Here is a 27,216-nt window from a genome sequence, read left to right as displayed (position 1 = left end):
TTCAAATCGATTATCGTAGTAATGATGGTTATTATTATGAATTCTAACCTGTAACATCATACTCATTCTTGATAACTACACTGTCTATCCATGTAGTGCAGGCTTTATTCAGCTCAAAATAAAGCTATTGTGCAAAACATCTGCAGAGGTGCTCGTACTAAACCTCAGGGGGCAGTGGTGGGTACATATCTCCTGTGGCCAGACAGGCCACTTCCTGACACTGCCCTTCTGAGGAACTCTGCTGGGGGCTGAATGGTACCTCCTTAGCCCCCTCAGCCCCCATGCCATTCTCTGTGCACAGAGCCACCGGAGGCGAAAACTCGCCCTCATCCTGCCCGCAGGTAATACTTCTATGCTCCACCCTCTCTTGCTCCTCTCCTCCCCCTGGTTCTTTACCTACACACTCCTCCTCCACAGGCTGAGACTCCTCAAACGGCTCTTTCTCCATGGGACCTAACTGGTAGTATAGCAGGGAGGAGGCCGGGTCTTTGAGGCCACCACGAGGGTTGTCCCCTTCCCCCTCCCAATTTCCCTCCTGGTTCTCTGTGATGCAGAGCAGGGTAGCCCCAGTGGGGAATGGGCCCTGGAGGAGGGAAATAGGGACCCCCTCCACCCCAACCCCTACCCCAGGCTCCCCAGACAGCTCCCCCTGCAGGGCCCCAGGCAGGAGGCACAGAGCCTGCTCCCCCAGGCTACCTGCTCCCCCCCTGCCCCTCTGCGCCTCCTCCTCTTCCTCTTCCTCCCTCATCCTCTCCTGCTCTTCGGCACTTTGCAGGTGGAGCACGGCGATCTCGTTTTCCCGCTCCAGGCAGGCCTGCTCAGTCAGGAGGTCCTGAGCCTCTAGGACCATCTGGACCTCTCTCTCCTCTGTCTCTAACTCAGAGTCCAGGCCATGGGCCCCTGTGGACAGGTCAGGGTCTGGGGAGGGAGGCCTGGTGGAGGAGTGGAAGGAGAGCAGGTCAGACTCTTCATACTGCTCCCCAACACCCAACCGCTGCCCCAGCAGCCTCCTCTTCTCCAGGTCCAGCTTCATGATGGTGTGCAGGTAGTGTGTTCGCACGCGCAGAGGATTGAATTCGATGCGGCCCACCGAGTTCCTACAGCCGTCCCGAGAGCAGCCACAGGGGAAAGACATCCTGTCCACCTGGGAAGAGAAATAGAGAGAATATACGCAGTTATAGTGTATTTTACTGAATATTATATGTCTGTAAGGCATTGATTTCCTGTTCATCTTAATACTAATGCTGCCATCTGTACTAGGGTTGAAAAGCAGGAACCAGCATACCAAGATTTCCCACCCAAACCTACTCCCTTTTCCCGGGATAAATAACTGAGAAACCGGGAAATTCTAATACATTATTTCTATGAACAGCATGACGTGAAATGGAACTGTTAAATGATATGTGATATCTAAATGTGTCTTCTCTACGGCCTTCTCTCTGCTGTCTGCATGATCAATCATCAACGCTCAGGGTGGGGACAGACAGCGCATCTCAGTATGGAGCGCAGTTCACAATATATGTATCATCTATCTCATCATGGTAAAAACAATATTGTGAGGTAGGCCTACATTTGCTGCAGCATAGCCTATGCTGCAGAAATATAACAACTGAATGCGTGTCAAATTTACACATCTCCATCTAGCATTCGGGATCCCCTTATTTTTAACGTAAATATTTTTCTTTTAAATTGCATCTGCAGTTATAAAACAGCCTATCACACGAATATCATCGCGAGCACCCTCTCGCAGTCTTTCTGTCTCCATCACTTCCATTCAAAATGTATCCAAAACAGATCATCATGTTTCAAGATTGATATGTATATACAGTAACCAGTCAAAAGTTTGGACACACCTACTCATTCAAGTGTTTTCTTAAATGTTACCATTTTCTACATGGTATAGTCATGTAGTAACCAAATGAAGTGTTCAACAAATCTAAATATATTGCATGTTTTACATTCTTCAAAGTAGCCACCCTTTGCCAAGAGTATGCAAAGCTATCATCAAGGCAATCTCTCAACCAGCTTCATGAGGTAGTCACATGGAATGCATTTCAACTAACAGGTGCGCCTTGTTAAAAGTTAATTTATGGAATTTATTTTTATTATTCATTATTATTTATGATTTATTATTATTTGAGCCAATCAGTTGTGTTGTGACATGGTAGGGGTGGTATACAGAAGACAGCCCTATTTGGTAAAACATTTATTTTCATTTTTTTTTTTTACCCCTTTTTCCCCCCAATTTCATGGTATCCAATTGGTAGTAGTTACTGTCTTGTCCCGTCGCTGCAACTCCAGTATGGACTCGGGAGAGGTGAAGGTCGAGAGCCATGCGTCCTCCGAAACACAACCCAACCAAGCCACACTGCTTCTTGACAGAATGCCCATCCAACCCGGAAGCCAGCCGGCATAATGTGTCGGAGGAAACACTGTACACCTGGCGACCTGGTGAGCGTGCACTGCGCCCGGCCCGCCACAGGAGTCGCTAGTGCGCGATGAGACAAGGATATCCCTACCGGCCAAACCCTCCTTAACCCGAAAGACGCTGGGCCAATTGTGTGGCAGTCGCGGCCAGCTGCGACAGAGCCTGGACTCGAACCCAGATTCTCTGATGGCACTGAGATGCAGTGCCTTAGGCCACTGCGCCACCTGGGAGGCTGGTAAAACATTTCTGCAGCATTTAAGTTCCCCAAGAACACAGTGGCTCCATCATTCTTAAATGGAATTAGTTTGGAACCACCAAGACTCTTCCTAGAGGTGGCTGCCTATACAGACTGAGCAATAGGGGGTCACTCTGAAAGAGCTCCAGAGTTCCTCTGTGGAGATAGATGGTTGTCCTTCTGGAAGGTTCTCCTATTTCTGCAGAACTCCACTAATCAGGCCATTATGGTATAGCCACTCCTCAGTAAAAGGCACATGACAGCCCACTTGGAGTTCTCTAGTATGATGAAACCAAGACTGAGTCAGCCTATTAACTATAAAAATGTACATTTGTCCTATTATATTTCCAAATTAAAATCTAATTCACTAGCCTACAATTATAACTTTGTAGTCCACATGTCCTGCACCAGCATGGCATGTTCTCTCCCAGCTTCATGGTTTGAAGGAAGTGTGTAATTTCAGTCCATATAATACAGTATAATACAGTCCACACTCAAAAAGATTAGCCTACTGGAGCATGTTTAATTTTATTTACCCAAGATAGCATCACTACATCTATGGGCTTTTATGTTTTTCTGATTCGTGCGTAATGTGCGGTAGCCTATAGGGTATATCATAGGCTATGTATTGGATAACGGCACATTCATTTGGGCATGGGCTCATAAATGTATTTAATATATGTCTCCTCAGGCTGAGGTAGCAACAGGCTTGCATTTTTATGCAGATCAAAGCTTTAATCAAATCCAGACGTATTTATATGCTTTAAAATTACACTTCCGGTTTGGGCAGGAAAATACCAGGTTACCCAGGAGAAAAGTGATTTATTTTCGGGATGGAACATTTGTCAAATACTGGCAAAATATTCAATCCTAATCTGTACTGAGTGCTGTACAAATACATCTCACGCACAAACACACACCTGGCACTTGATGCCAGCCTGGCTGCAGCCACAGTGGCGGGGGTCACAGTAGAAACGGCAGTCACAGCCACACTCCTCCCTGGATAGCCTGATGGTCCGTAGCTCAGCCTTCTCCCGGGCATCTATGCGGGCATTACCAGAAGCCCTGAGGAGAGCGCGGCGCCGTTTTGTGGGCAGTGGCTGCAGGAAGAAGCAGTCATCCACCTCCACCCCCTCCACGTCAAGGTCATCGTCTGATACATTGTCGAGGGTCAGCAGGTCAGCCTGGGCACACTCCACCGTACCATTACGTGTCAGCTGGAGGTGATGGGGTGAATACAGAATACATACAGAACATTAAGACAAACAATCACACATACAAAGCTCACCAAGGATGGAATTCTGACTGGGGATGCATGCACATAACTCAAGTTTTAGTCCAAATCTTCCATTGATATCAACACATGATTTATGCAATTGTAAAGTTAAATGTGCATGCATCCAAATTATGATTCTAATCTGAACAGGGATTTCTCATTTAAACCCAAGAAGGTCCTTTAAAATGTAACTAAATATCCATGTTTGACCTCACCTTCATCTTGCGAGCGTTGAGCTTCTCCTGGCGGAGGTGTTGGCGCAGGGCGTGGCGGTGACTGGTCTCCTGCTCGCAGGCAAACTCTCCCAGGGTGTAGCTGCGGATGGAGCAGTGGTGGTGAGCCATGCCCAGGGAACTGCCTCCCTGGCTGGGCACGCTGGTGAAGCCCTGCTGCCTGGGGAAGTAGTATACCGTCACCACATCAAACCGCACCCGCTTCCGGCCTGGAGAGGGCTTGTGACGTCTTAGGATGGAGGTCGCTGGGTAGGGAAGGAGGAGGAGAAAAGAACAGGGAAGAGAAAAGGGTAAGTAAGGGTGGATGACCAGTTTCCATAAACAGGTTATAACCACAGATAGTATAAGGGTTATTATAGAGTAATATTCCACCATACACTTTAACACCAAGCCTATTTTAGCTGGACTTGAAATTCACTTTTCATTTTGCTAACTATTTGCCTAGTGCAGTCAGTAGGCCTACATTGGCATACAATTCTTTGGCGAGTAACTTAGCCAACAAATACTGCAGGTTTTACCGTAGCCTAGCCCTTACGTATGAGTGCAGTACTGGAGGGGGGGTTGAGGCTATCACAGCTGTCAGCGCTGTCACTGCTGGAGATATCATCGTCTGAGTCCTTGGGCGTAGAGTAGGGAGAGCCACTGTCCACCTCCTCGAATCTTCGCTTGAGGCTGAGAGATGAAACTGCCTCCATGGAAACTTGGCGTCTGTAGAGACAGACAAACTTATGGTCAGAGACAGGCGGTTGGCAGTCGTCACAAAGAGAGAAAAAGCGAGAGAGAGAGTGTATCAGTCTGGCACATGCGTAGGTACACCATTGGAAAGACTTCATGAATACAATAGCGAAGGTGAGTAAGGCATATAACATAAGACTTTCATCAAGCCAAGGCATTTGAGAATTAGACAGTAGGCATAATAATAATACATACAGTTGAAGTCGAAAATGTACATACACTTAGGTTGGAGTCATTACAACTCATTTTTCAACCACTCCACAAATGTCTTGTTAATAAACTACAGTTTTGGCAAGCCTGTTAAAACATCTACTTTGTGCATGACACAAGTAATTTTTCCAACAATTATTTACAGACAGATTATTTCACTTATAATTCACTGTATCACAATTCTAGTGGGTCAGAAGTTTACATACACTAAGTTGACTGTGCTTTTAATCAGCTTGGAAAATTCCAGAAAATTATGTCATGGCTTTAGAAGCTTCTTATTGGCTAATTGACATCATTTGAGTCAATTGGATGTGTACCTGTGGATGTATTTCAAGGCCTACCTTCAAACTTAGTGCCTCTTTGCTTGACATCATGGGAAAATCAGAAGAAATCAGCCAAGACCTCAGAAAAATATCATAGACCTCCACAAGTCTGGTTCATTCTTGGGAGCAATTTCCAAATGCCTGAAGGTACCAGGTGCATCTGTACAAACAGTAGTACGCAAGTATAAACACCATGGGACCATGCAGCCCTCATACTGCTCAGGAAGGAGACGCCTTCTGTCTCCTAGAAATGAAGGTACTTTGGTGCGAAAGGTGTAAATCAACCCCAGAACAACAGTAAAACGACCTTGTGAAGATGCTGGAGGAAACTGGTACAAAAGTATCTATATCCACAGTAAAACGAGTCCTATATCGACATAACCTGAAAGGCTCCTCAGCAAGGAAGAAGCCACTGCTCCAAAACCGCCATAAAAAAAGCCAGACTACAGTTTGCAACTGCATATGTGGACAAATATCATACTTTTTGGAGAAATGTCCTGTCCTCTGGTCTGATGAAACAAAAGTAGAACTGTTTGGCCATTATGACCATCGCTATGTTTGGAGGAAAAAGGGGAGGCTTGCAAGCCGAAGATCACCATCCCAACCGTGAAGCACAGGGGTGGCAGCATCATGTTGTGGGGGTGCTTTGCTGCAGAAGGGACTGGTGCACTTCACAAAATAGATGGCATCATGAGGGAGGAACATTATGTGGATATATTGAAGCAACATCTCAAGACAGTCAGGAAGTTAAAGCTTGGTCGCAAATGGGTCTTCAAATGGACAATGACCCCAAGCATACTTCCAAGTTGTGGCAAAATGGCTTAAGGACAACAAAGTCAAGGTATTGGAGTGGCCATCACAAAGCCCTGACCTCAATCCATAGAAAATGTGTGGGTAGAACTGAAAAAGTGTGTGCGAGCAAGGAGGCCTACAACCCTGACTCAGTTACACCAGCTCTGTCAGGAGGAATGGGACACAATTCACCCAACTTATTGTGGGAAGCTTGTGGAAGGCTACCTGAAACATATGACCCAAGTTTAATTTTTTTAAGGCAATGCTACCAAATACTAATTGAGTGTATTTAAACTTCTGACCCACTGGGAATGTGATGAAAGACATAAAACCTGAAATAAATCACTCTACTATTATTATAACATTTCACATTCTTAAAATAAAGTGGTGATCCTAACTGACCTAAGACAGGGAATTTTTACTAGGATTAAATGTGAGGAATTGTGAAACTGAGTTTAAATGTACTTGGCTAAGGTGTATATAAACTTCCGACTTCAACTGTACATCCTATGACGCTATCTGAATAACAAAATATATAAATCTCACTGTAACTGTTTATAAACATATGTTAATTAAATCAAATCTGGATCTGCAAGGTTGTAAGTACATTCTAAATAGCCTACAGTAGATTAAGAAGAATCCCCGGAGCACGTCTCTGGGCCGTGGATCGATTCCTCATACCACAACAGAGTGACATCAAGTTTTTGGTGTGGTCTCACTCTCCTTTTATCTGTATTCTTACCCCCATCACTCTCTCCCTCATGAAAATCCTGCTTCCAAATCATTGAGTCTGGAAAATAATCCCCATGGCAACTAGGAAAGCAGCTAACTAGAGGTTTACATGAACGGAGAGACAAACTAGCTGTTCTCTAGATAGGCAGCCTTATGTCCCTTTAGCGTTTCCTATAAAACATAGCGGGCCCCTTCAACAGCAGAGGATTTTGATGCCAGGGACAGGAGGTGGCTCTGGCAACAGCAGCGTGTCAAATAAGGCCATGCTGAGACATTTGAACAAGACTCCCTCTATACATCTTTGTGACCCTTTCATGGTTTCAATGATCTTCACTATCATATAAATAGCACCCCATCCCATGAGGTTAAAACCAACCGTTAGAATTCAGATGTGATTTTATGGCCCTATGGAAGATGCAGGACTGCAACGAATCGCTTCTCTGTTGAAGTTTCAGTGGAAGCTAGCCCATTCATTACTACATATAGAGATTGCATTGCAAGTAAACGTGTCTCCATTTGTCTTTTACAGTGGAAAATTGTTATATGGATATTACACGTTATGTATTACCTGTCACAGAATTACCTTACAGGAGGCAGCACCAATCTCCTACACCAAACATACTGTGGTTATTGCAAACGTCACAAAAAGATTTGACTGATACAATTACAACCATGCAGGTTAATAACAACCAAGAGGGTGGCCAGACAGTCAACATCAGTTAATGGCTAGCCTATTACATACAGAGAACAATGTATCAGGCCTTGGTTTTCATACTGTGAGCTAGCTGGTAGGCCTAATAAAAGAAAAGCTGTTCGATACATCTGTACATTATTTAGCCTGGCATTAAACCACCAGGTTGCAGTAATGGCTATCAGAAAAAATAACTGACACATCTCATGATGATGACCTAATCCTATTGAACCAAATTAAAGTAGCATAGACCATTCTAGTATCCGGAATGACAATAATGTGCATAGGCTCGACTCAATATTCTACAATTATAAGAGTAAAAGAAGACTAGCCTATAGGCATATTGTTTGGTAGGCTACTGCAGAAACTGTGATACTGTGCCTTGTTTCCAAAATATCATTTGTAGGAGCGTCCTAAAGATACGCACAGTCTACTACGTGCTGATAACAAACCTTAAAAACGTCTGAGTGCCGAAAACGACAATAATCTATATTTTGTAAATGGACTGACGCTCGACAGGCTGGGTGCAGTAGGAAATAATGTAGCTAAATCTAATTGTCAGACATAGGAGCCTCTAAAGACCCCGTCACTCCAGCATACCACCACACCCCCATCACTAACATACAATGGCAAACTGTCCAGTGTCATGAAACGTTAAACCCAAGTGCCTTCCTTACCTTAAGCAGAAAAAGTATCCTCTTCTCCTGATCAACTGCTGAGCGTTCCTTTTATTCACGGAGGATTGTTCATGGATCTTGTAACGCCCTATTTTAGTTTTTTTCCAAATATTTTCCCCTGACAGTTTTAGCTTCTTTCTTTCGAGATGTAATGTTAGGCTACCGATTGTTTTTAAGTACAACTGTTAATTTGTTCAGTATGAATGCTTATTTCTGCATTTGTAGGATACACCGGCTTCAAGCAGATATTGGACTACATAAAGGAAATGTATTTATGGTCGCTTCCAGGAGTAGGTTCCATTTAACTTTGACGTAGCAATCCTGTATAGCCGGGGCAGACGGTGGGAAAGAAGGACGTCAAGTTTAGTTAACATTTATTAGGCTATTGACATTATTTTCTGCTAAGTTGTAAAAAAAAATGGGAGATAACTGCCGGATGCCTTATCTTCCAGGTTTGAGCCTTTGAATGCTTTGCATTGGAAGAGCATCCGCTGACATCTGTATTCGTTTATCCTTTCTTTTCAAGAGCGGTTTCAATCGGCCCAACGTCGTTTTTCTTCGCCTTATTTGGTACAGAGATGTCAAAATGTTACAGAATTTTATCCGATTGACGTCCTCCTTTTCCTCGCCTCTGCCCCGGTTTGTTACAATGTAACAATAGAATGAAGAACGCCACCGTGTAGCCATATATACTCATTGTGACATCACAAACAGACCATGCACCACGTATCCTGGGAAGTGTAGTCCTAATGATGCCTTTGTCCATTCTTGGCGATCATGCGTTGGATAACAAGGTTTTAAATAATTATTCTAGTAATAACGATAAAAAATAAAACCATTTTAGATTACACGAATGACTTGGTTATATTTTAAATCATCGTTTTAGAGTTAGAAACATACGCGTTATATTTCACACATTCCTCTCTAGGTGTTCCCTCGTACCAAAAAGACCATAGCAACCATCATGGTTACCAAATGCACATAAAACAACGTATGAATAGGAGTATTTCTGGCAAGGGGTTATACTTATCCAGCTATTGTGCCGAACAAGGTGTCCAAGGACAGACCAAACACATTCAATGTATAAAAACATTATTTTTTTTTAATCTACATTATATGTTTGGCCAATAATAGGACATTCAAAGTTAACTCTGGAATTATTTTCAGGCTTAAAATACCTGCTTATACAGAACTCAAAAGCTTGAGGAATATAGGAATAATACAATTAAAAAATATATTTTAAAAAACATTGTTTTCTCAATGGTGTCCACACGAAGCTAGGCATTTAAAAAAAAATACAAACAGGCCACGAATGGGTAACTAGTTTAATCATTCTGATGACTTGAGCGAGGGGCAAAACTGGACAACATCTAAATATCACGCAATCGATATTCTGGAAGCGTTCAGTTGAACTTGATTGAATGGGAACCAACTCTAGCTTTACACATGCAGGTTTATCAAGCCCTATACAACCCACTGCTATGTATTAGTGGCAATATCCAAAAACAATGCAGAGAGTCGTTCTCTAAACAAGGAAGGAACATATGTTAGAAAGGTTATAAAACAGCTAAAAGTAAGACATGATTCATATATTTTAAAACAATTATCTACTTAAAATAAAGGTTTGAGAATTGTCCAAAACCTTTGTAATGAAACTGTAAAGTGATAAATACAGTATGATGGTAAGTAGGGATAGCAGGCAAGACAGAGACTGGTAAGTTGCTGGTGTTGCCACTGTGTGGTGTCACTAACAAAGAAAGACAGTGTGTCATTCAGATTCATGTTTACATTAGAGCCCATTAGCATTTTTTACCTAGTCGGCTCAGGGATGCGAGGGCCATATCATGATCAACAGACCAGTATCCTGACACGGTCTTGACAGTGTTCAAAAGCTGCACAGATGTTCTCTCACAAGTAATAGAGGACACAGGAAAACAGGACTGTAGGCTTTCACATGAGCACAGCACTCACTGGAAGAGGACAGAGAGGGGTTCTCATGGGCCGTTTCTCAATTAGATTTGCTCAACTCCTGCATCCTCTTGCCTCCTTTTGAAAAAATTGAGGAGAGGTGGTGAGGAGATTGAACGTGGATGAAAATACTTGTTTGAAATAAGAAGCTCCTTCTCCACTCGCATGTCATTAGGCAAATTACGTTTACAGGGGTGGATTCCAAAATAAATGTTGTGCAAGACATTTTACAGATAAAAGGATAAGTAGCACATCACTTAAATGTGTGCATGATTTTCTCCCATGACAATACAAAACGCGTTTTTCATAGGGGGTGTGGCAAATATCAAAACTCTTCCGTGGTAGAATACACTTGTGCTTCATCCAAAAGGAGGCTACTGAGGAGGGGAGGATCATCTTCCGTTTGCCTTCTAAGGATTTGACACAGTCCTCAACCACTTATCAGTTTCCGGGTCAGAGGAGAGAGAACAGACTTACGCCCAAACAAGGAAAGGACATAGGTAATGAAAGGGACACCAGCAGCCTATTAAGACACCACTTCCTGTTAAGGTTCTCATTCCCGTGTCGTAGCTACATAACCATGGCCACGGTCCTCACAAACTGGATCCTTGATGTCAAGCCAGAGAACTCTGTATCTCTTGTTGTGGATCCCGTTTCATGTGACAGCAAACTCCTTGATTCTGAAGCATAGAACCTCGGCACACCAGCTGCTCATCATGATGCACTAACAGTGGCAGGGTATCTTCATTCCATTCTCTTTTTCAAACACATGAATAGTGAAGGAGGAAAATGCAACCGTTTTAAAAGGGTTTCTAGCAAGGGAGGAAACTGAAGCGTGTTGCTTCAATATGGCAGCTCAAATAGAGTCAGTCACCCCTTTAAAATAAGACAATAAGGTATCAAGGATGGGCAAGCTGCTTAAGTCAACATTCCCCATAGCAAGGGCCTCAGAGAATCGAACAGGTAATCTTCAGCACAGTCCAGGAATATCAGGGGCAGAGCCTGTAAAGGGGCTTGCAGGGTTGAGTCTAAAGGACAGAGCAGGGGTTAGGCAATCCCCCAGACAATCTTCATTTCAGGATGATGTGGTAGCCGTCATTCGTCTCAGCTGTTGATAAAGAAACGGAGCCAAAGTCATGAAGAGTGATACAGAAAACATTTCTCCACTCCCCAATATTTGTGGTAAAAGAAAATAGATTGAATGACTCATACCTTTCATTGTGTCCAAAACAAAACATACTTCATCCTGGAAGTTTTGAATCATCTGTGAGAAATGAGAAATTCCATCTTAGAGGCCAGGAACAGTGTACACATTAGGACTCAGACTTAAGGAAGACTGATCCAGAAACAAAAGACTGTCTAAAAATCAGACCCTACTCAGCAGTGCACCACTTCTGAGACGAGCCATACCTCGTCACTGACCAGGACATGTATACCAGTGGGTCCCTGTTTAAAGATCTGACTGATCTGTCTGGGTGAGATGTTGAATAGCTGAGCAATCTTCTCTGTCAGCTCAACTGCTGTCAAATCCTCCAGGTAGATGGCATGGTACACTGCAAAAGAATACAGAAGTGTACAAGGATATATATTGTCAATCATTTTCATAACACCCTATGTAGCTAACAGTGTATTATGCCGTAACATCACTGCTATCATTATGCTATCATTTGGCGCATTGCGCCGCCATCAGCAAGTAAGTAAGTAAGCAAGCAAGCATGTGTTATGAATGCTTTATATATAGAACACACACACACACACCGAAGAAAGTGCTGCTAGCTGTGTCTCCGTTCTCATGTTTCTGCTGCTGTTCCCGAGCCTGCTGGGACTCCTGGCACACATACACCGTCAGCCTGGGACGTACCACTCTGCGCGCACACACAGAAATAAGCTGACACGAGAAACTTCTCACACTCAATCATTTATTACATTCAATAGGCATTTCCATATTGCAGTATGAATGGTGCAATATGGAAGTAGAGTGGTAAGGAAGTACACCTACCGGCCTTTCAGTGCGTTGAAGAGCCTAATACCATCTGCTGGCCCACAGATCTGAATGACATCTTCCCTGGTCAGCTTCAACAGATCTGCCCCTGGAACATAGAACAATCAGCCTAATACTCAAAGAATATAGATTTTATTTCAGACTGTTGTCATGTTGTGGAAGTCAAAGCTGAGAATATAAATTAACTGCAAGAAATTATATATTGAGAAATTACCCTTACCTGAGAAATTAGTGAAGAGCCGACAGAACGGTGAAAAGCGGTTTCTATGTAGCCACTGCTGAGCATCCTGTGGTGTTGCCGCAGGTAACAGGTTCTATTTGTTCCAATAGAGACGTAGACAGAGGCACAGAAATTTGAGGCAGGCAGGGCAAAAGCCATCTTATATTCCACCATATTTTGCAAATTAATTCATTAAAAATCCTACAATGTGATTTTCTGGATTTTGTTTCTCATTTTGTCTGTCATAGTTGAAGTGTACCTATGATGAAAATTACAGGTCTCTCATCTTTTTAAGTGGGAGAACTTGCACAATTGGTGGCTGACTAAATACTTTTTTGCCCCACTGTATATGCAGCCAGGTATGAGTAGTTTCTCTGAGCTAACCCATCCCACAACATGCTAAAAGGTGGAATAAAGCCCCACTACAATGACAGAGTAGATCAAATATCATTGTAGCAGTTATCCACTTCTACACAGAAACACACAAAGAATTAATTTTAAAAATTGTTTGTCATCTTGTTCAATTGTTCTACACGTAAACAAATCTGCTCGGAGCAAACCTTTGCTTTAAAAAGGCAAAACGATTCAACATGCAAACTAGAAAAATCATAACAAATTAATATATACCTGATGGACACTTTCACTGTCTCTTGTCAGCAGATGGGACGACAACTGTAAGGAAGAATGTCTCTCAATTTTTTAATTGTATTTTATCATCATGTAGCAAACCCCCCCCACCAGCCCCAAAACACATTGCTTATGTATTTCTGTCTAAAATGGGGATAAAACACAAGGGGTGATATTTTGACAGTGCAAACAGCGAGGCTATTGTCAAAATACATAGCATCACTGTCAACCCTCAGAGCTGCATTTATTTCAAAACTAGTTTACATGACTATTACGTAGATCATGGAGAGGTGTTGTTATAAATACTGGTACAAGTACTCAGAGTATTAAAGGAGCCTGGTCCCAGAACTATTTTAGCTCTTGCCAACTCAATTGCCAATGTTTGGCATGACAATGAGTGACAAGGAGTTTGCATGATAGCACTCAGGCTAAAAACACTCTTCTTTGACACAAACACCACTTATTTGTGATGTCAACAATTCAAGTGGACCTTAGGGAGAGTTAAGGTAGATGTTGCTGCCTAAAAATTATTACAAACTACTCAAAACAACTGGATACATACAGTACTGGTCAAAAGTTTGGACACACCTACTCATTCAAGGGTTTTTCTTTAATTTAACTATTTTCTACATTGTAGAATAATAGTGAAGACATCACAACTATGAAATAACACATATGGAATCATTGTAGTAACCAAAAAGTGTTAAAAAATCTAAATATATTTTATATTTGAGAATCTTCAAAGTAGCACACTCTTGGCATTCTCTCAACCAGCTTCATGAGGTAGTCACCTGGAATGCATTTCAATTAACAGGTGTGCCTTGTGAAAAGTTCATTTGTGGAATTTATTTCCTTCTAATGCGTTTGAGCCAATCAGGTGTGCTGTGACATGGTAGGGGTGGTATACAGAAGATAGTATTTTACCAAATAAGGCTAAGTCCATATTGTTACGGATACAGGTATCCTGTGTCTGTGTGTATATGTATCCTGTTTTGTTTTCTCTCCTTCTCCCCTCACAGGTGAAAATCATCACTCCCCAATCAGTCAACAATCAATCAATCAGAAGACCTCCTCCTGTTTCCTACCCTATCACAGTTCCTTTCCCTTGGTTTAAAAACCCCATCAGTTGTTTGCTCTAGAGCTCAATCTCTCTGTAAATGCCATGTATGTAGGTCTCTGTGTTTCACTCTCTCTTTGTGTATTAACCTCTCTTGTTTGAGCAGCTCCATAGCACTTTGTCATCACCTGTGAGTACTGTTTTTGGTTATGGTGTTTGTTTTCTTGCTGGTGGGAAAAGGAGAAACCAAGACAAGACGCCAATGGGCATACACTACCCGTAGGTAAAATTGGTTAAATACACTAGTTAGAACTGGGTGGACCACCCACTGTATTTTTGGTTAGTTAGCTGTTGTTAAAGTAGGATAGTCTAGCTTAGGGGTGTTTTTGTATACTTATTGTTTCTTTCCTTGGGTCCAGTTCAGCCCCATTTCCTGCTCCCCCCATTACCGTGTGTTTTACAAATAAACCTAGAGTTTGACGGTAGATTTCAGTTTTGGTTATTTCATTCTCACTTTTACTTTGTCACAATTATAATTTATGAGTTATGTTACGGGTCTCATTACCATCCCCCCTAGACTGTAGAGCCAAAAGGGATTTGTAACACATTAAGGCAAGAACAGCACAAATAAGCAAAGAGAAATGACAGTCCATCACTTTAAGACATGAAGATCAGCCAACGCAGAACATTAGAAGAACTTTAAAGTAACTTCAAGTGCACGGTCTGATTGACTTCGAATTCAAGGGACACTTAACCAGCATGGTTACCACAGCATTCTGCAGCGACACGCCATTCCATCTGGTTTGCGCTTAGTGGTACTATCATTTGTTTTCAACAAAACAATGAACCAACACACCCCCAGGCTGCGTAAGGACTATTTGACCAAGAAGGAGAGGGATGGAGTGCTGCATCAGATGACCTAGCCTCTACAGTCACCCAACCTCAACCCAATTGAGATGGTTTGGGATGAGTTGGACCACAGATTGAAGGAAAAGCAGCCAACAATTGCTCAGCATATGTGGGAACCCCTTCAAGACTGTTTGAAAATCATTCCAGTTAAAGCTGGTTGAGAGAATGCCAAGAGTGTGCAAAGCTGTCATCAAGGCATCTCAAATATGTTCAACACTTTTTTGGTAGAAAAATAGTACAAATAAAGAAAATCCCTTGAATGAGTAGGTGTGTCCAAACTTGACTGGTACTGTACTTATCCGCATGATCAGACAGCAAGCAATAGGGTTAATAAGTGCAATCAATAATTTAAAGATATATTATACATCAGTGAATATTGCACACTCCCACATTCTGTTTCAGTCTGTCTAAACCATGAAGTCTGCATTTTTAATCAAAGTCAGACATTTAGAAAATGTTGGAAACTTACAATCGTATCAGTCAGACAGCTTTCAATCTATATTGGATAATAATGCGGGAGAAAGAAGGGAGAAAAGGTGTACATACCCTTTATAAAACTGAACTGATAGGTGCATAGACATGGATGTATAGGCTTATTTCAAGGTCTGTTTCCATCTATCAACCGTATTAATCATTTGGGATGTGCATCATACAATAGATTCTTTATGGGGGACGACAGTCTACTGCATTAGTTAAATGGTTGCCTTGATGAACCGAAAAACAAGGCATGTTTCATCCATGTATTAGTAACTGGGATCAAGGAACACATGAATGGGGGAGAAAAATAATAATTCTTGCACTAGTCATAATAGAACTGTTCAAAGCAAATAGACCTTATTCAACTTGTGACATTTCTCATTCTGCAGGTTCTTATAAAGTAGTCTGGTATTCTAACCCAAATCTGACGAGACTTATCCATTCATTCCCTTTCCTTTCCAGACAGAAAACCAAAACAGTATTGCCATATATTCATTATTTTGTTAAATGTGTTCGACTACATGCAAATGTCATCAATGGAAAATGGGTACACAAATGGACAGCTCTCTCATGCGAAAACATAATGTGTAATGATTGCAAAGTCATTCTCAGTCCTCATTCTTTCAGTTTAGTTTAATCTCCCACTACACACTTTTCTACAGTATTTCAATAGTCCTGCTGCCAACAGAAAAAGCAAAAGCAAGACCACAATGTGTCAACTTCAGTTATGTGAAAGAAGCTGGACTTTAAACATGCAGATGTGGGGTTAGTGAGAAGGGATGGAGCAGGAGATGAGCCTTGAGTGGGTTTAGGACACAAGGGGACGTACTTACATCTGCCACCTGAACAACTGGCTCTGGCTGGTGACCGGGGGATCCATTTCTGGGAAGAACAGAAAAATTGCTTAAATGTTGGGAGGGACATTCTGGGAGTAGATGGAAAACAAACAAATTCCCATATCAAACAAACTGTTGTATTAGGCATTGCACCCACATAATATTTTATACATTGGCAGTGTGGTTCAGAACAGGCTGCATGTTTATGTCCTGATCCCTACCCCTCTGCCACTGGAAAACTGTTGTGTGTGCTGTTGAAGCCAGGCGATGGGGAGTTATTGACATAGGTGACCTCTGGCCAGGGAGAGCACTGCAAGAGAACATTTCTGTTATTCTAGTAGAGAGGGACCTAGGCTCTTTACTTAATCCAGCTCTCCAGATGTTAGTTCCTGATTTCAGAAAGAAGTCCTGTGTTGTGCATAATTTCTATACATAATGATGAAATTATTGATACAAAAATGAAATGCATCATTTCGTTCGTGTTTCTCCATCTTAGACATACTGACTACTGCCACACCCCTTCTCCAAATCCCTCCATCCCTTTTCCCATTCACTCAACACACTGACTCCAACCTCTGTTAGGATGGTGGTTTCATAGGATGGCTGGTATTTCTCCTTCTCCTGAGGCGCCCTCTTCTCCATCTTCTCTCTGTCAGTCTTCTGCTTCCTGTCTGCACCTTTAGGCTGCCACAGGTGAGGTAAAGTTATGTTTATTATGGATAGCACCATGACAGGGATCAAATGAAGCTAACATCTAATGTACCTTTGACAAAAGTTAACCCATTTTCATTGTTTTTGTCCAGACTTTCTCACCTTGAAGACTTTGACCTGACAGCTGGCAGAATGCTGATGCTCTGTATACTCTTCGCCATCATTCTCTTTGAAAGTGTCAATCTGAATGCGAAAAGGCACGCCCTTTTCTCCCCCATGCTTCCGCATGGTGAACTCTGTGCTGATGCAGTGAACCTAAAACAAGGAATTGTCATGACTATTTGAAAACTGGTGGATGTTTTATTCAATAGAGAGAGCTATTTTTTGAAACCCATTTGTTTCCATTCCATTCAGACAGCCTTGGACTGACGTTAGATGATAAGATATGACCAACCTTATGAAAACAACTGTGGGTGTGTTTATCATGCTACCTGGATAAAAACAGAGGTTCTTTTTGATGGGTCCCACAGGAACTCCACCGTGTTAAGCTGAGTAGGGTTAGCCCTGGGGTCGACCATGCCAACTGACATGGGGATATCTGCAATGGAGCAACACAAGACAAGTTATCAAAAGGATTGTGTGAGCAAACTAACTACATGTTATGCAGCCTGTTGTCAATCATCATTTCATTCAGTGAAGATACAGCTCTGTGTTATTTAAAGCAATTCCAGTTCCACAGTCTTCAAAACAGCCCCTTCAGTCCTTCACCCAGAGTAGTCCAATACCCTTCCCAGACAGAGGCAGAGAACTCACCCAGGTCGAGGATGCGGTCTCCAGGCCTGTTCCAGCGCCAGCCCTCCAGCTGCTGGTGCTCTGTGTACTGAAGACGCCGGTCATGGAAGACCACTCGGATGATGCTCTGAGGACACACAGAAACATCACTGAGGAACCAGGAAGTACCTGCACTACTGGTAGAAAACATAGGGAATTATGGCATCAGAATAGGCCCAGACAAACAAAAGCTCACTCCCATGCCTATGGTCATGACTCATTGTGTTCTTGTTCATCTTACCTTCACCATTTTGCCAGTGATTTCTGGGAGTTCCCCCAATTTCCGATTGTCAAGCATTCGAATTTCATAAGACTGTCCTGAAATCAAAAGACAAAAGTTCATAAACATACCACATCATTGTCTTGCTATTACTTTAAATTCGCAACAAATTCACAAGAAAAGCACAATCATGAAAATGGAACAGACAGATGCTAACCTTGGTTGAGGTAGGTAAGTGTTTCATCGTGCAGTTTGATGGCAGGCGAGGTTGCTGCACACAGAACATACTGGAAAGGAAGAATCTTGTTCTCACTGTCAGGCGGCAGGTTGGACTCCTCCTGCTTAAAGATGGGTAGGGCCAGCACATCGCTGAAGAAAGAGAGGCAAGACAACATGGTCAATGAACTGGCAAGCCAACATCTTTTACAAGCACATGATATTGGCATAGTATCCACATGTCTGAAACAACTCAACAGGCCTTGAATCTCCCTAGTATGAGACTGAGGGAGGAGACTCATTTCTTAAAATAACCTCCTTTGTAAATTCTGTTATCCATACGATAAATGTGGACATAGATAAATATATCATTAGGAGACACTGGAAAAATGAGAAGTGATTTATAACAGTTCCTTTCTTTACAGCTAATTAGTTATGATGGTAAAAACTTGTGAAAAACAAATCCACTACCTTGGTATCCAGCCTGGGTATCTCATCCCCTCTCAACATAAGAATTTCACTTTCCAGGCACTTCAGTATCATGTAACAGAACACTTACAAAACTAACAAAAGATCAGTCTGAAAGAGAGAGCCGTATCCCTTACACAAACTGTTCCTGACTCTGCAAAATCCCAAGTCTGACTGAGAATAAGGCCTCCTCTTTCCTGGAATAAGAACAACCCTCAAGAGAGAACTGATGGAAGGTTAGGCCTATGCATGATCAGTGCATACTTTTGCCAGACATTATGCTAATTTTCTAACCGATGAAACATTTGAACTCCATACAGTTTTCTGTTTGCAAAACTAGAATATGTAACAAACAGAGTGGACGGTGTTTTGTAGACTTTACCCTTTGCCAAAATAAATTTTTTAAACGGTGTTGTTTAGGAGTGCAAGGGCAAATGTAGGGCAAATGTTCACACTGCCCTACCCTGTGCTCTGACCTCTTTCTCCCCTCTCTCTCCAGATGAAATCTCACGTCTTGTGACGGCCGGCCGCCCAACAACCTGCCCGCTTGACCCTACCCCACCTCTCTTCTCCAGACCATTTCCGGAGACCCTCTCCCTTACCTCACCTCGCTCATCAACTCATCCCTGACCGCTGGCTACGTCCCTTCCGTCTTCAAGAGAGCGAGAGTTGCACCCCTTCTGAAAAAACCTACACTCGATCCCTCCGATGTCAACAACTACAGACCAGTATCCCTTCTTTCTTTTCTCTCAAACTCTTGAACGTTCCGTCCTTGGCCAGCTCTCCCGCTATCTCTCTCAGAATGATCTTCTTGATCCAAATCAGTCAGGTTTCAAGACTAGTCATTCAACTGAGACTGCTCTTCTCTGTATCACGGAGGCGCTCCGCACTGCTAAAGCTAACTCTCTCTCCTCTGCTCTCATCCTTCTAGATCTATCGGCTGCCTTCGATACTGTGAACCATCAGATCCTCCTCTCCACCCTCTCCGAGTTGGGCATCTCCGGCGCGGCCCACGCTTGGATTGCGTCCTACCTGACAGGTCGCTCCTACCAGGTGGCGTGGCGAGAATCTGTCTCCTCACCATGCGCTCTCACCACTGGTGTCCCCCAGGGCTCTGTTCTAGACCCTCTCCTATTCTCGCTATACACCAAGTCACTTGGCTCTGTCATAACCTCACATGGTCTCTCCTATCATTGCTATGCAGACGACACAATTAATCTTCTCCTTTCCCCCTTCTGATGACCAGGTGGCGAATCGCATCTCTGCATGTCTGGCAGACATATCAGTGTGGATGACGGATCACCACCTCAAGCTGAACCTCGGCAAGACGGAGCTGCTCTTCCTCCCGGGGAAGAACTGCCCGTTCCATGATCTCGCCATCACGGTTGACAACTCCATTGTGTCCTCCTCCCAGAGCGCTAAGAACCTTGGCGTGATCCTGGACAACACCCTGTCGTTCTCAACTAACATCAAGGCGGTGGCCCGTTCCTGTAGGTTCATGCTCTACAACATCCGCAGAGTACGACCCTGCCTCACACAGGAAGCGGCGCAGGTCCTAATCCAGGCACTTGTCATCTCCCGTCTGGATTACTGCAACTCGCTGTTGGCTGGGCTCCCTGCCTGTGCCATTAAACCCCTACAACTCATCCAGAACGCCGCAGCCCGTCTGGTGTTCAACCTTCCCAAGTTCTCTCACGTCACCCCGCTCCTCCGCTCTCTCCACTGGCTTCCAGTTGAAGCTCGCATCCGATACAAGACCATGGTGCTTGCCTACGGAGCTGTGAGGGGAACGGCACCTCAGTACCTCCAGGCTCTGATCAGGCCCTACACCCAAACAAGGGCACTGCGTTCATCCACCTCTGGCCTGCTCGCCTCCCTACCACTGAGGAAGTACAGTTCCCGCTCAGCCCAGTCAAAACTGTTCGCTGCTCTGGCCCCCCAATGGTGGAACAAACTCCCTCACGACGCCAGGACAGCGGAGTCAATCACCACCTTCCGGAGACACCTGAAACCCCACCTCTTTAAGGAATACCTAGGATAGGATAAGTATTCCCTCTCACCCCCCCCCCCCTTTAAGATTTAAGATTTAGATGCACTATTGTGGTCCTTCTGTAGCTCAGTTGGTAGAGCATGGCGCTTGTAACGCCAGGGTAGTGGGTTCAATCCCCGGGACCACCCATACGTAGAATGTATGCATACATGACTGTAAGTCGCTTTGGATAAAAGCGTCTGCTAAATGGCATATATTATTATATTATAAAGTAATCCTTCTGACCCCCCCCCCTTAATAGATTTAGATGCACTATTGTAAAGTGGCTGTTCCACTGGATGTCATAAGGTGAGTGCACCAATTTGTAAGTCGCTCTGGATAAGAGCGTCTGCTAAATGACTTAAATGTAATGTAAATGTAATGTAGTTATTGCACACGTGCACTTCACTGAAATATGCTAATAAATGCTACAACGAGCCAATAGGCTCACACTAGATGGTGCATGGCCCTGCCTACCTCCTTGCTTGTTCTGTCCACCATGATTAATTTGCTCCCATTGGAAACGAAAGGCTCTGGTCTTCAGTTAGTTACAGAACATATGTATTTCAATTCTAACATATCAGTGCATTTTCAATAGACTTCCAATGATGATTCATACCTCATACTGTATGCCCCAGCTCCAAGCTCCTGTCCAATGCCAGAGAGACTGGCATCAAAGTCCTGGACCAGACCTGACTCAATCACCTCATCAGTGAGCGGCAACTTCAGAGCCCAAGCCATGGCGACGATACGTGAATCAGATTCCAGTCGAATTTGTCTCAAATTCTAATCCCTGGCCTCAAAAATCCAATCTGCTAATTTCTTAAAGCCTGGCAGATGTCTGCTGCTACCAAACTGGAAGAGAAAAGCCATGATAGATACACCGTTTGGTACCATTATATGTCAGTTTAGCAAGGAAAGTGTAAAGACTGTAGGCCTAGCAAATTAACTGACAGATCATGGATAGTTAGCGATTCCAGATTGTGTGGACAACAAAAAGTAATCACAGCAGACAGGTACTTAACTTTCCCTGACAGTCCCACATGGAAGATATTGAAGTTAGAATGACTGATAACGTATATGGTGTGTGTAACCGTGAATGTAACATTGCTAGCCATGAAAATGGGGCATACGTATACAAAACTGGCTAGCTCAGCAGCTGAGGACCTGTCGGACTAAACGCCACCCCACCGTGGCGTTCAGTCCGCTATTGGGGAACTTGACTGTGAATGAATGTTAGCTAGCTAACCGTTAACTACTAAACAGGTCAACACATAACAATAGGTTTGTGTTAAATATGAAGTTCGATTATGATAGCACTTCTAGTAATTACATTACGTTAGCCATCGAACGTACCTTAGAAACCAAGTAAATTGGCTAGCTACTGTAGCTAACTCTGCGACCGTTTCATTCCATGTCTCAGTTGCTCCCTCGTTATCGCACTATAAACAACATAAAATAGCTACCTAGCCAGCAAGCTACTCTTCGGGAAAGCAGCCCTGTGGACACGGATTATTTGAATATAACGAGAACTAATTAAGTCGTATATGGTAGTTAATTAAATCTACGTTCAAATGTATTGTTATACAAACACAAATCTAATATGCTTCTTTATCTAGCTAGCTAGCTAGATAAATAGATCATTTTCGCAAACCACATAGCTGCAAAGCAGTTAAGAATAACTGAGTACTTCCGGGTCACGGATTTTTGGAATCCTTCAGAATAAGAGCCCATCCTGTATACTTTGTAAATTAATTATTTGGGGAGAAATTATGGAGATGTACACAATTATCGATACATTTTATGCTAGTTATCGTACAACAATTATCAAAAGTATTTATATAAGATATTATGTGATGTATTTGTTTATATAAAACTACGAACTAATATGACCACAATGTAGAAAGGGGAGACTCACAAACATGGATGGTGTTCTCAGTTTTACTCCGTGACCCCCACGTGTCACAGGATTCATCTAAAGTTAACCTCTACAAATGAATGGAAGTATAGAAGTAGTTTTGTGCCAACAAAAATAAGGGGTTAAATATGTGAAGAAGAAAAAAAATACTGTAATAACAATAATAAATATATTTACAATACCAGTCAACACACCTACAATTTTCAAGAGTCTTTCTTTATTTCTTACTATTTTCTACATTGTAGAATAATAGTGAAGACATCAAACTATGAAATAACACATGGAATCAATTAGTAAGCAAAAAAGTGTTTAAGATTTGAGATTCTTCAAAGTATCGTAAAGTGACTGTTCCACTGGATGTCATAAGGTGAATGCACCAATTTGTAAGTCGCTCTGGATAAGAGCGTCTGCTAAATGACTTAAATGTAAATGTAAATGTAAATGTAGCCACCCTTTGCCTTGATGACAGTCTTGCACACTCTTGGCATTCTCTCAACCAACTTCACCTGGAATGCTTTTCCAACAGTCTTGAAGGAGTTCCCACATATGCTGAGCAATTGTTGGCTGCTTTTTCTTCACTCTGCAGTCCAACTCATGCCAAACCATCTCAATTGGGTTGAGGTCAGATGATTGTGGAGGCCAGGTCATCTGATGCAGCACTCCATTACTCTCCTTTTTGGTCAAATAGTCCCCTTCACATCCTGGAGGTGTGTTGGGTCATTGTCCTGTTGAAAAACAAGTGATAGTACCACTAAGCACAAACCAGATGGGATGGGGTATCGCTGCAGAATGCTGTGGTAGCCATGCTGGTTAAGTGTTCCTTGAATTCTAAATAAATCACTGAGTGTCACCAGCAAAGCACCCCCACACCATTACACCACCTCCTCCATGCTTCACGGTGGGAACCACACATGCAGAGATCAACTTGTGGACTTATTTCGTGCTGCTGTGCGGTTTGTTGCTAAAGTTACTTTGATACCTGACAATTTTACAGTTTTTACTTTTTAATTACCTTTTTTTTTTATCCCTCGCTCAACTTTTTTCATTCAACTTTTTCACCTCGGACTCTTTATCTGGACATGATTCTACACGACCTCCACCAGCCGAAGCTAAGTAGTAACATTAACATTATGCCTTCTAATTGCAGTCACTGTACTCATAATATACAGGAGAACGATCGCCTTATGGTGAGGATAGCTGTGCTGCAAGCCCAGCTTCAGACGCAATCGTTAGGCAAGGGTAATTTAAGTGTAGGAAAGAATGAAACAGAGTCTGTGCCACCAATACGTACAGATAGTAGTATAAATACCCTCGCACAGTCCCCGCAGCCGGACAATTTTCTTATGGCTTCTGGAAGGAAATTCTGTAGGAATGCTCAACCGGTCTCGCTCATTCAGCCGACAGAAGCTTTAAACCGGTTTTCCCCATTAAGCAATGAGTCGGTAGTCAGAGACGGAACCTTCTCTGGTCTCTCCTCCACCCGTTACGGGTCTGAGACACCGATGCCTCCCACAATTAGCTCTGACAAATTGAAAATCCTAGTCATTGGCGACTCCATTACCCACAGTATTAGACTTAAAAAGAATCATACAGCGATCATATACTGTTTACCGATGTTAAGGCTAATCTGAAGATGGTGCTGGCTAAGGCTAAAACTGGCGAGTGTAGAGAGTATAGGGATATTGTTATCCACGTCGGCACCAACGATGTTAGGATGAAACACTCAGATGTCACCAAATGCAACATAGCTTCAGCGTGTAAATCAGCTAGAAAGAAGTGTCAGCATTGAGTAATTGTCTCTGGCCCCCTCCCAGTTAGAGGGAGTGATGAGCTCTACAGCAGTCTCACAATTCAATCGCTGGTTGAAAACTGTTTCCTGCCCCTCCCAAAAGATAGAATTTGTAGATAACTGTCCCTCGATCTGGGACTCAGCCACAAACAGGACCAAGCCTGGCCTACTGAGGAGTGACGGACTCCATTCTAGCTGGAGGGATGCTCTCATCTTATCTATGAACATTGACAGGGCTCTAACTCCTCTAGCTCCACAATGAGATAGGGTGCAGGCCAGGCAGCAGGCTGTTAGCCAGCCTGCCATCTTAGTGAAGTCTGCCACTAGCACAGTCAGTGTAGTCAGCTTAGCTATCCCCATTGAGACCATGTCTGTGCCTCGATCTAGGTTGGGCAAAACTGTTCGCTCTAGCAATCTCACCAGAATAAAGACCTCTATTCATGTCATTATTGAAAGAGATTGTGATACCCACATCTCAAAATAGGGCTACTTAATGTTAGATCCCTCACTTCCAAGGCAGTTATAGTCAATTAACGAATCACTGATCATAATCTTGATGTGATTGGCTTGACTGAAACATGGCTTAAGCTTTATGAATTTACTGTGTTAAATGAGGCCTCTCCTCCTGGTTACACTAGTGACAATATCCCCCGCGCATCCCGCAAAAGCGGAGGTGTTGCTAACATTTCGATAACAAATTTCAATTATTATTTATTTTTTAAAGACTGCATTTTTGTCTTTTGAGCTTCTAGTCATGAAATCTATGCAGCCTACTCAATCACCTTTTATAGATACTGACCCACTCCAAAAAGCTTTCGGAGCCATCATTGACTCAATGGGTTTTGTCAAACATGAATCCAAACTTACTCACTGCCACAGTCATACTCTGGACCTAGTTTTGTCCCGTGGAATAAATAATGTGGATCTAAATGTTTTTCCTCAAAATCCTGGACTATCGGACCACCATTTTATTACGTCTGCAATCACAACAAATCATCTGCTCAGACCCCAACCAAGGATCATCAAAAGCCATGCTATAAATTCTCAGACGACCCAAAGATTCTTAGATGCCCTTCCAGACTCCCACCAGCTACCCAAGGACATCAGAGTACAAAAATCGGTTAACCACCTAACTGAGGAACTAAATTTAACCTTGTGAAATACCCTAGATGCAGTCGCATCCCTAAAAACAAAAAACATTTGTCATAAGAAACTAGCTCCCTGGTATACAGAAAATACCTGAGCCCTGAATCAAGCTGCCAGAAAATTGGGACGGAAATGGCGCTACACCAAACTGGAAGTCTTCCTATTAGCTTGGGAAAGACAGTACCATGCAGTAGTCACTGCTGCTCGATCATCCTATTTTTCCACACTTAATTGAGGAGAATAAGAACAATACAAAATTTATTTTTTATACTGTCACAAATCTAACTAAAAAGCAGCATTCACCAAGAGAGCATGGCTTTCACTTCAGCAGTGATAAATTCATCAACATCTTTTGACGAAAAGATCATGATCATAAGAAAGCAAATTACGGACTTCTCTTTAAATCTGCGTATTTCTCCAAAGCTCAGTTGTCCTGAGTCTGGACAACACTGCCAGGACCTATGATCATGGAAGACATTGAAGTTTTTTAATACTATATCTTGACACATTGATGAAAATAGTCATGGCCTCTAAACCTTCAAGCTGCATACTGGACATTTTTCCAACTAAAATACTGAAAGAGCTGCTTCCTGTGCTTGGCCCTCATATGTTGAACATAGTGAACGCCTCCCTATCCACCGGATGTGTACCAAACTCACTAAAAGTGGCAGTAATAAAGACTCTTGAAAAAGCTCAACCTTGACCCAGAAAATATTTAAAAACATTGGCCTATATCGAATCTCCCATTCCTCTAAACATTTTTAGAAAAGCTGTTACGCAGAAACTCACTGCCTTCCTGAAGACAAACAATGTATATGAAATTCTTCAGTCTGGTTTTAGACCCCATCATAGCACTGAGACTGCACTCGTGAAGTTGGTAAATTAACTTTTAATGGTGTCAGACCAAGGCTTTGCATCTGTCCTCGTGCTCCTAGACCTTAGTGCTGCTTTTGATACCATCGATCACCACATTCTTTTGGAGAGATTAGAAACCCAAATTGGTCTTGTCTGTCGGAAATATATCAGTTTGTCTCTGTGGATGGTTTGTCCTCTGACTCTTTTATAGGCAGAGGCAACTCATTTCATTCTGAGGCTCCAGTATACAAGTACCTTTCTCAGCATTACTCCTGAACCTGTATAAGCACACATCAACTATGTGTCTGTTTATCCCTGTTCTCTCCTCTCTGCACAGACCATACAAACGCTCCTCACCGCGTGGCCGCGGCCACCCTACTCTGGTGGTCCCAGCGCGCACGACCCACGTGGATTTCCAGGTCTCCGGTAGCCTCTGGAACTGCCAATCTGCGGTCAACAAGGCAGAGTTCATCTCAGCCTATGCCTCCCTCCAGTCCCTCGACTTCTTGGCACTGACGGAAACATGGATCACCACAGACAACACTGCTACTCCTACTGCTCTCTCTTCGTCCGCCCACGTGTTCTCGCACACCCCGAGAGCGTCTGGTCAGCGGGGTGGTGGCACCGGGATCCTCATCTCTCCCAAGTGGTCATTCTCTCTTTCT

General features: G+C 43.0%; 2 protein-coding genes across 3 annotated transcripts; both read right to left on the bottom strand.

Moving 5' to 3' along the window:
* Positions 1 to 157: 157 nt before the first annotated feature.
* Positions 158 to 9,316, bottom strand: LOC124017841 (cysteine/serine-rich nuclear protein 2-like). Its single transcript, XM_046333076.1, has 5 exons — positions 8,333 to 9,316; positions 4,708 to 4,880; positions 4,155 to 4,417; positions 3,584 to 3,880; positions 158 to 1,144 (listed from the first exon to the last, which is right to left on the bottom strand). Exons 2-5 carry the CDS (start codon positions 4,865 to 4,867, stop codon positions 158 to 160), a joined length of 1,707 nt encoding a protein of 568 aa, XP_046189032.1. The 5' UTR covers positions 4,868 to 4,880; positions 8,333 to 9,316.
* A 98-nt stretch (positions 9,317 to 9,414) lies between these two features.
* Positions 9,415 to 22,534, bottom strand: LOC124032165 (transcription factor CP2). 2 transcript variants are annotated; one of them, XM_046344323.1, is made up of 18 exons: positions 22,200 to 22,534; positions 21,463 to 21,698; positions 18,348 to 18,499; positions 18,152 to 18,228; positions 17,893 to 17,998; positions 17,571 to 17,677; positions 17,242 to 17,394; positions 17,002 to 17,112; positions 16,650 to 16,738; positions 16,426 to 16,474; positions 15,585 to 15,611; positions 13,150 to 13,194; positions 12,523 to 12,616; positions 12,300 to 12,390; positions 12,059 to 12,165; positions 11,711 to 11,853; positions 11,513 to 11,564; positions 9,415 to 11,408 (listed from the first exon to the last, which is right to left on the bottom strand). In XM_046344323.1, exons 2-18 carry the CDS (start codon positions 21,582 to 21,584, stop codon positions 11,371 to 11,373), a joined length of 1,563 nt encoding a protein of 520 aa, XP_046200279.1. In that variant the 5' UTR covers positions 21,585 to 21,698; positions 22,200 to 22,534; the 3' UTR covers positions 9,415 to 11,370. The 2 variants fall into 2 exon arrangements, with proteins under 2 accessions (XP_046200279.1, XP_046200280.1); XM_046344324.1 differs by lacking the exon at positions 15,585 to 15,611.
* Between the last annotated feature and the right edge of the window lie 4,682 nt (positions 22,535 to 27,216).

This window comes from Oncorhynchus gorbuscha, linkage group LG03 (assembly GCF_021184085.1).
Source record: "Oncorhynchus gorbuscha isolate QuinsamMale2020 ecotype Even-year linkage group LG03, OgorEven_v1.0, whole genome shotgun sequence".
Classification (NCBI taxonomy): domain Eukaryota; kingdom Metazoa; phylum Chordata; class Actinopteri; order Salmoniformes; family Salmonidae; genus Oncorhynchus; species Oncorhynchus gorbuscha.
The sequence above is the reverse complement of the archived record's forward strand: the minus strand, read 5'-3'. Positions and strand labels throughout refer to the sequence as shown.

Bases quoted from the DNA above. Each gene is read 5' to 3' on its own strand.
- LOC124032165 (XM_046344323.1), bottom strand. From the start codon at position 21,584: ATGGCTTGGGCTCTGAAGTTGCCGCTCACTGATGAGGTGATTGAGTCA. The intron at 18,229-18,347 runs GTTAGCATCTGT...TTTTGATTTCAG, and splicing joins ACTTACCTACCTCAACCAAG to GACAGTCTTATGAAATTCGA. The intron at 17,678-17,892 runs GTGAGTTCTCTG...GCTCCATTGCAG, and splicing joins AGACCGCATCCTCGACCTGG to ATATCCCCATGTCAGTTGGC.
- LOC124017841 (XM_046333076.1), bottom strand. From the start codon at position 4,867: ATGGAGGCAGTTTCATCTCTCAGCCTCAAGCGAAGATTCGAGGAGGTG. The intron at 4,418-4,707 runs GTAAGGGCTAGG...TTCCCTACCCAG, and splicing joins CTCCAGTACTGCACTCATAC to CGACCTCCATCCTAAGACGT. The intron at 3,881-4,154 runs GTGAGGTCAAAC...CATCACCTCCAG, and splicing joins TCAACGCTCGCAAGATGAAG to CTGACACGTAATGGTACGGT.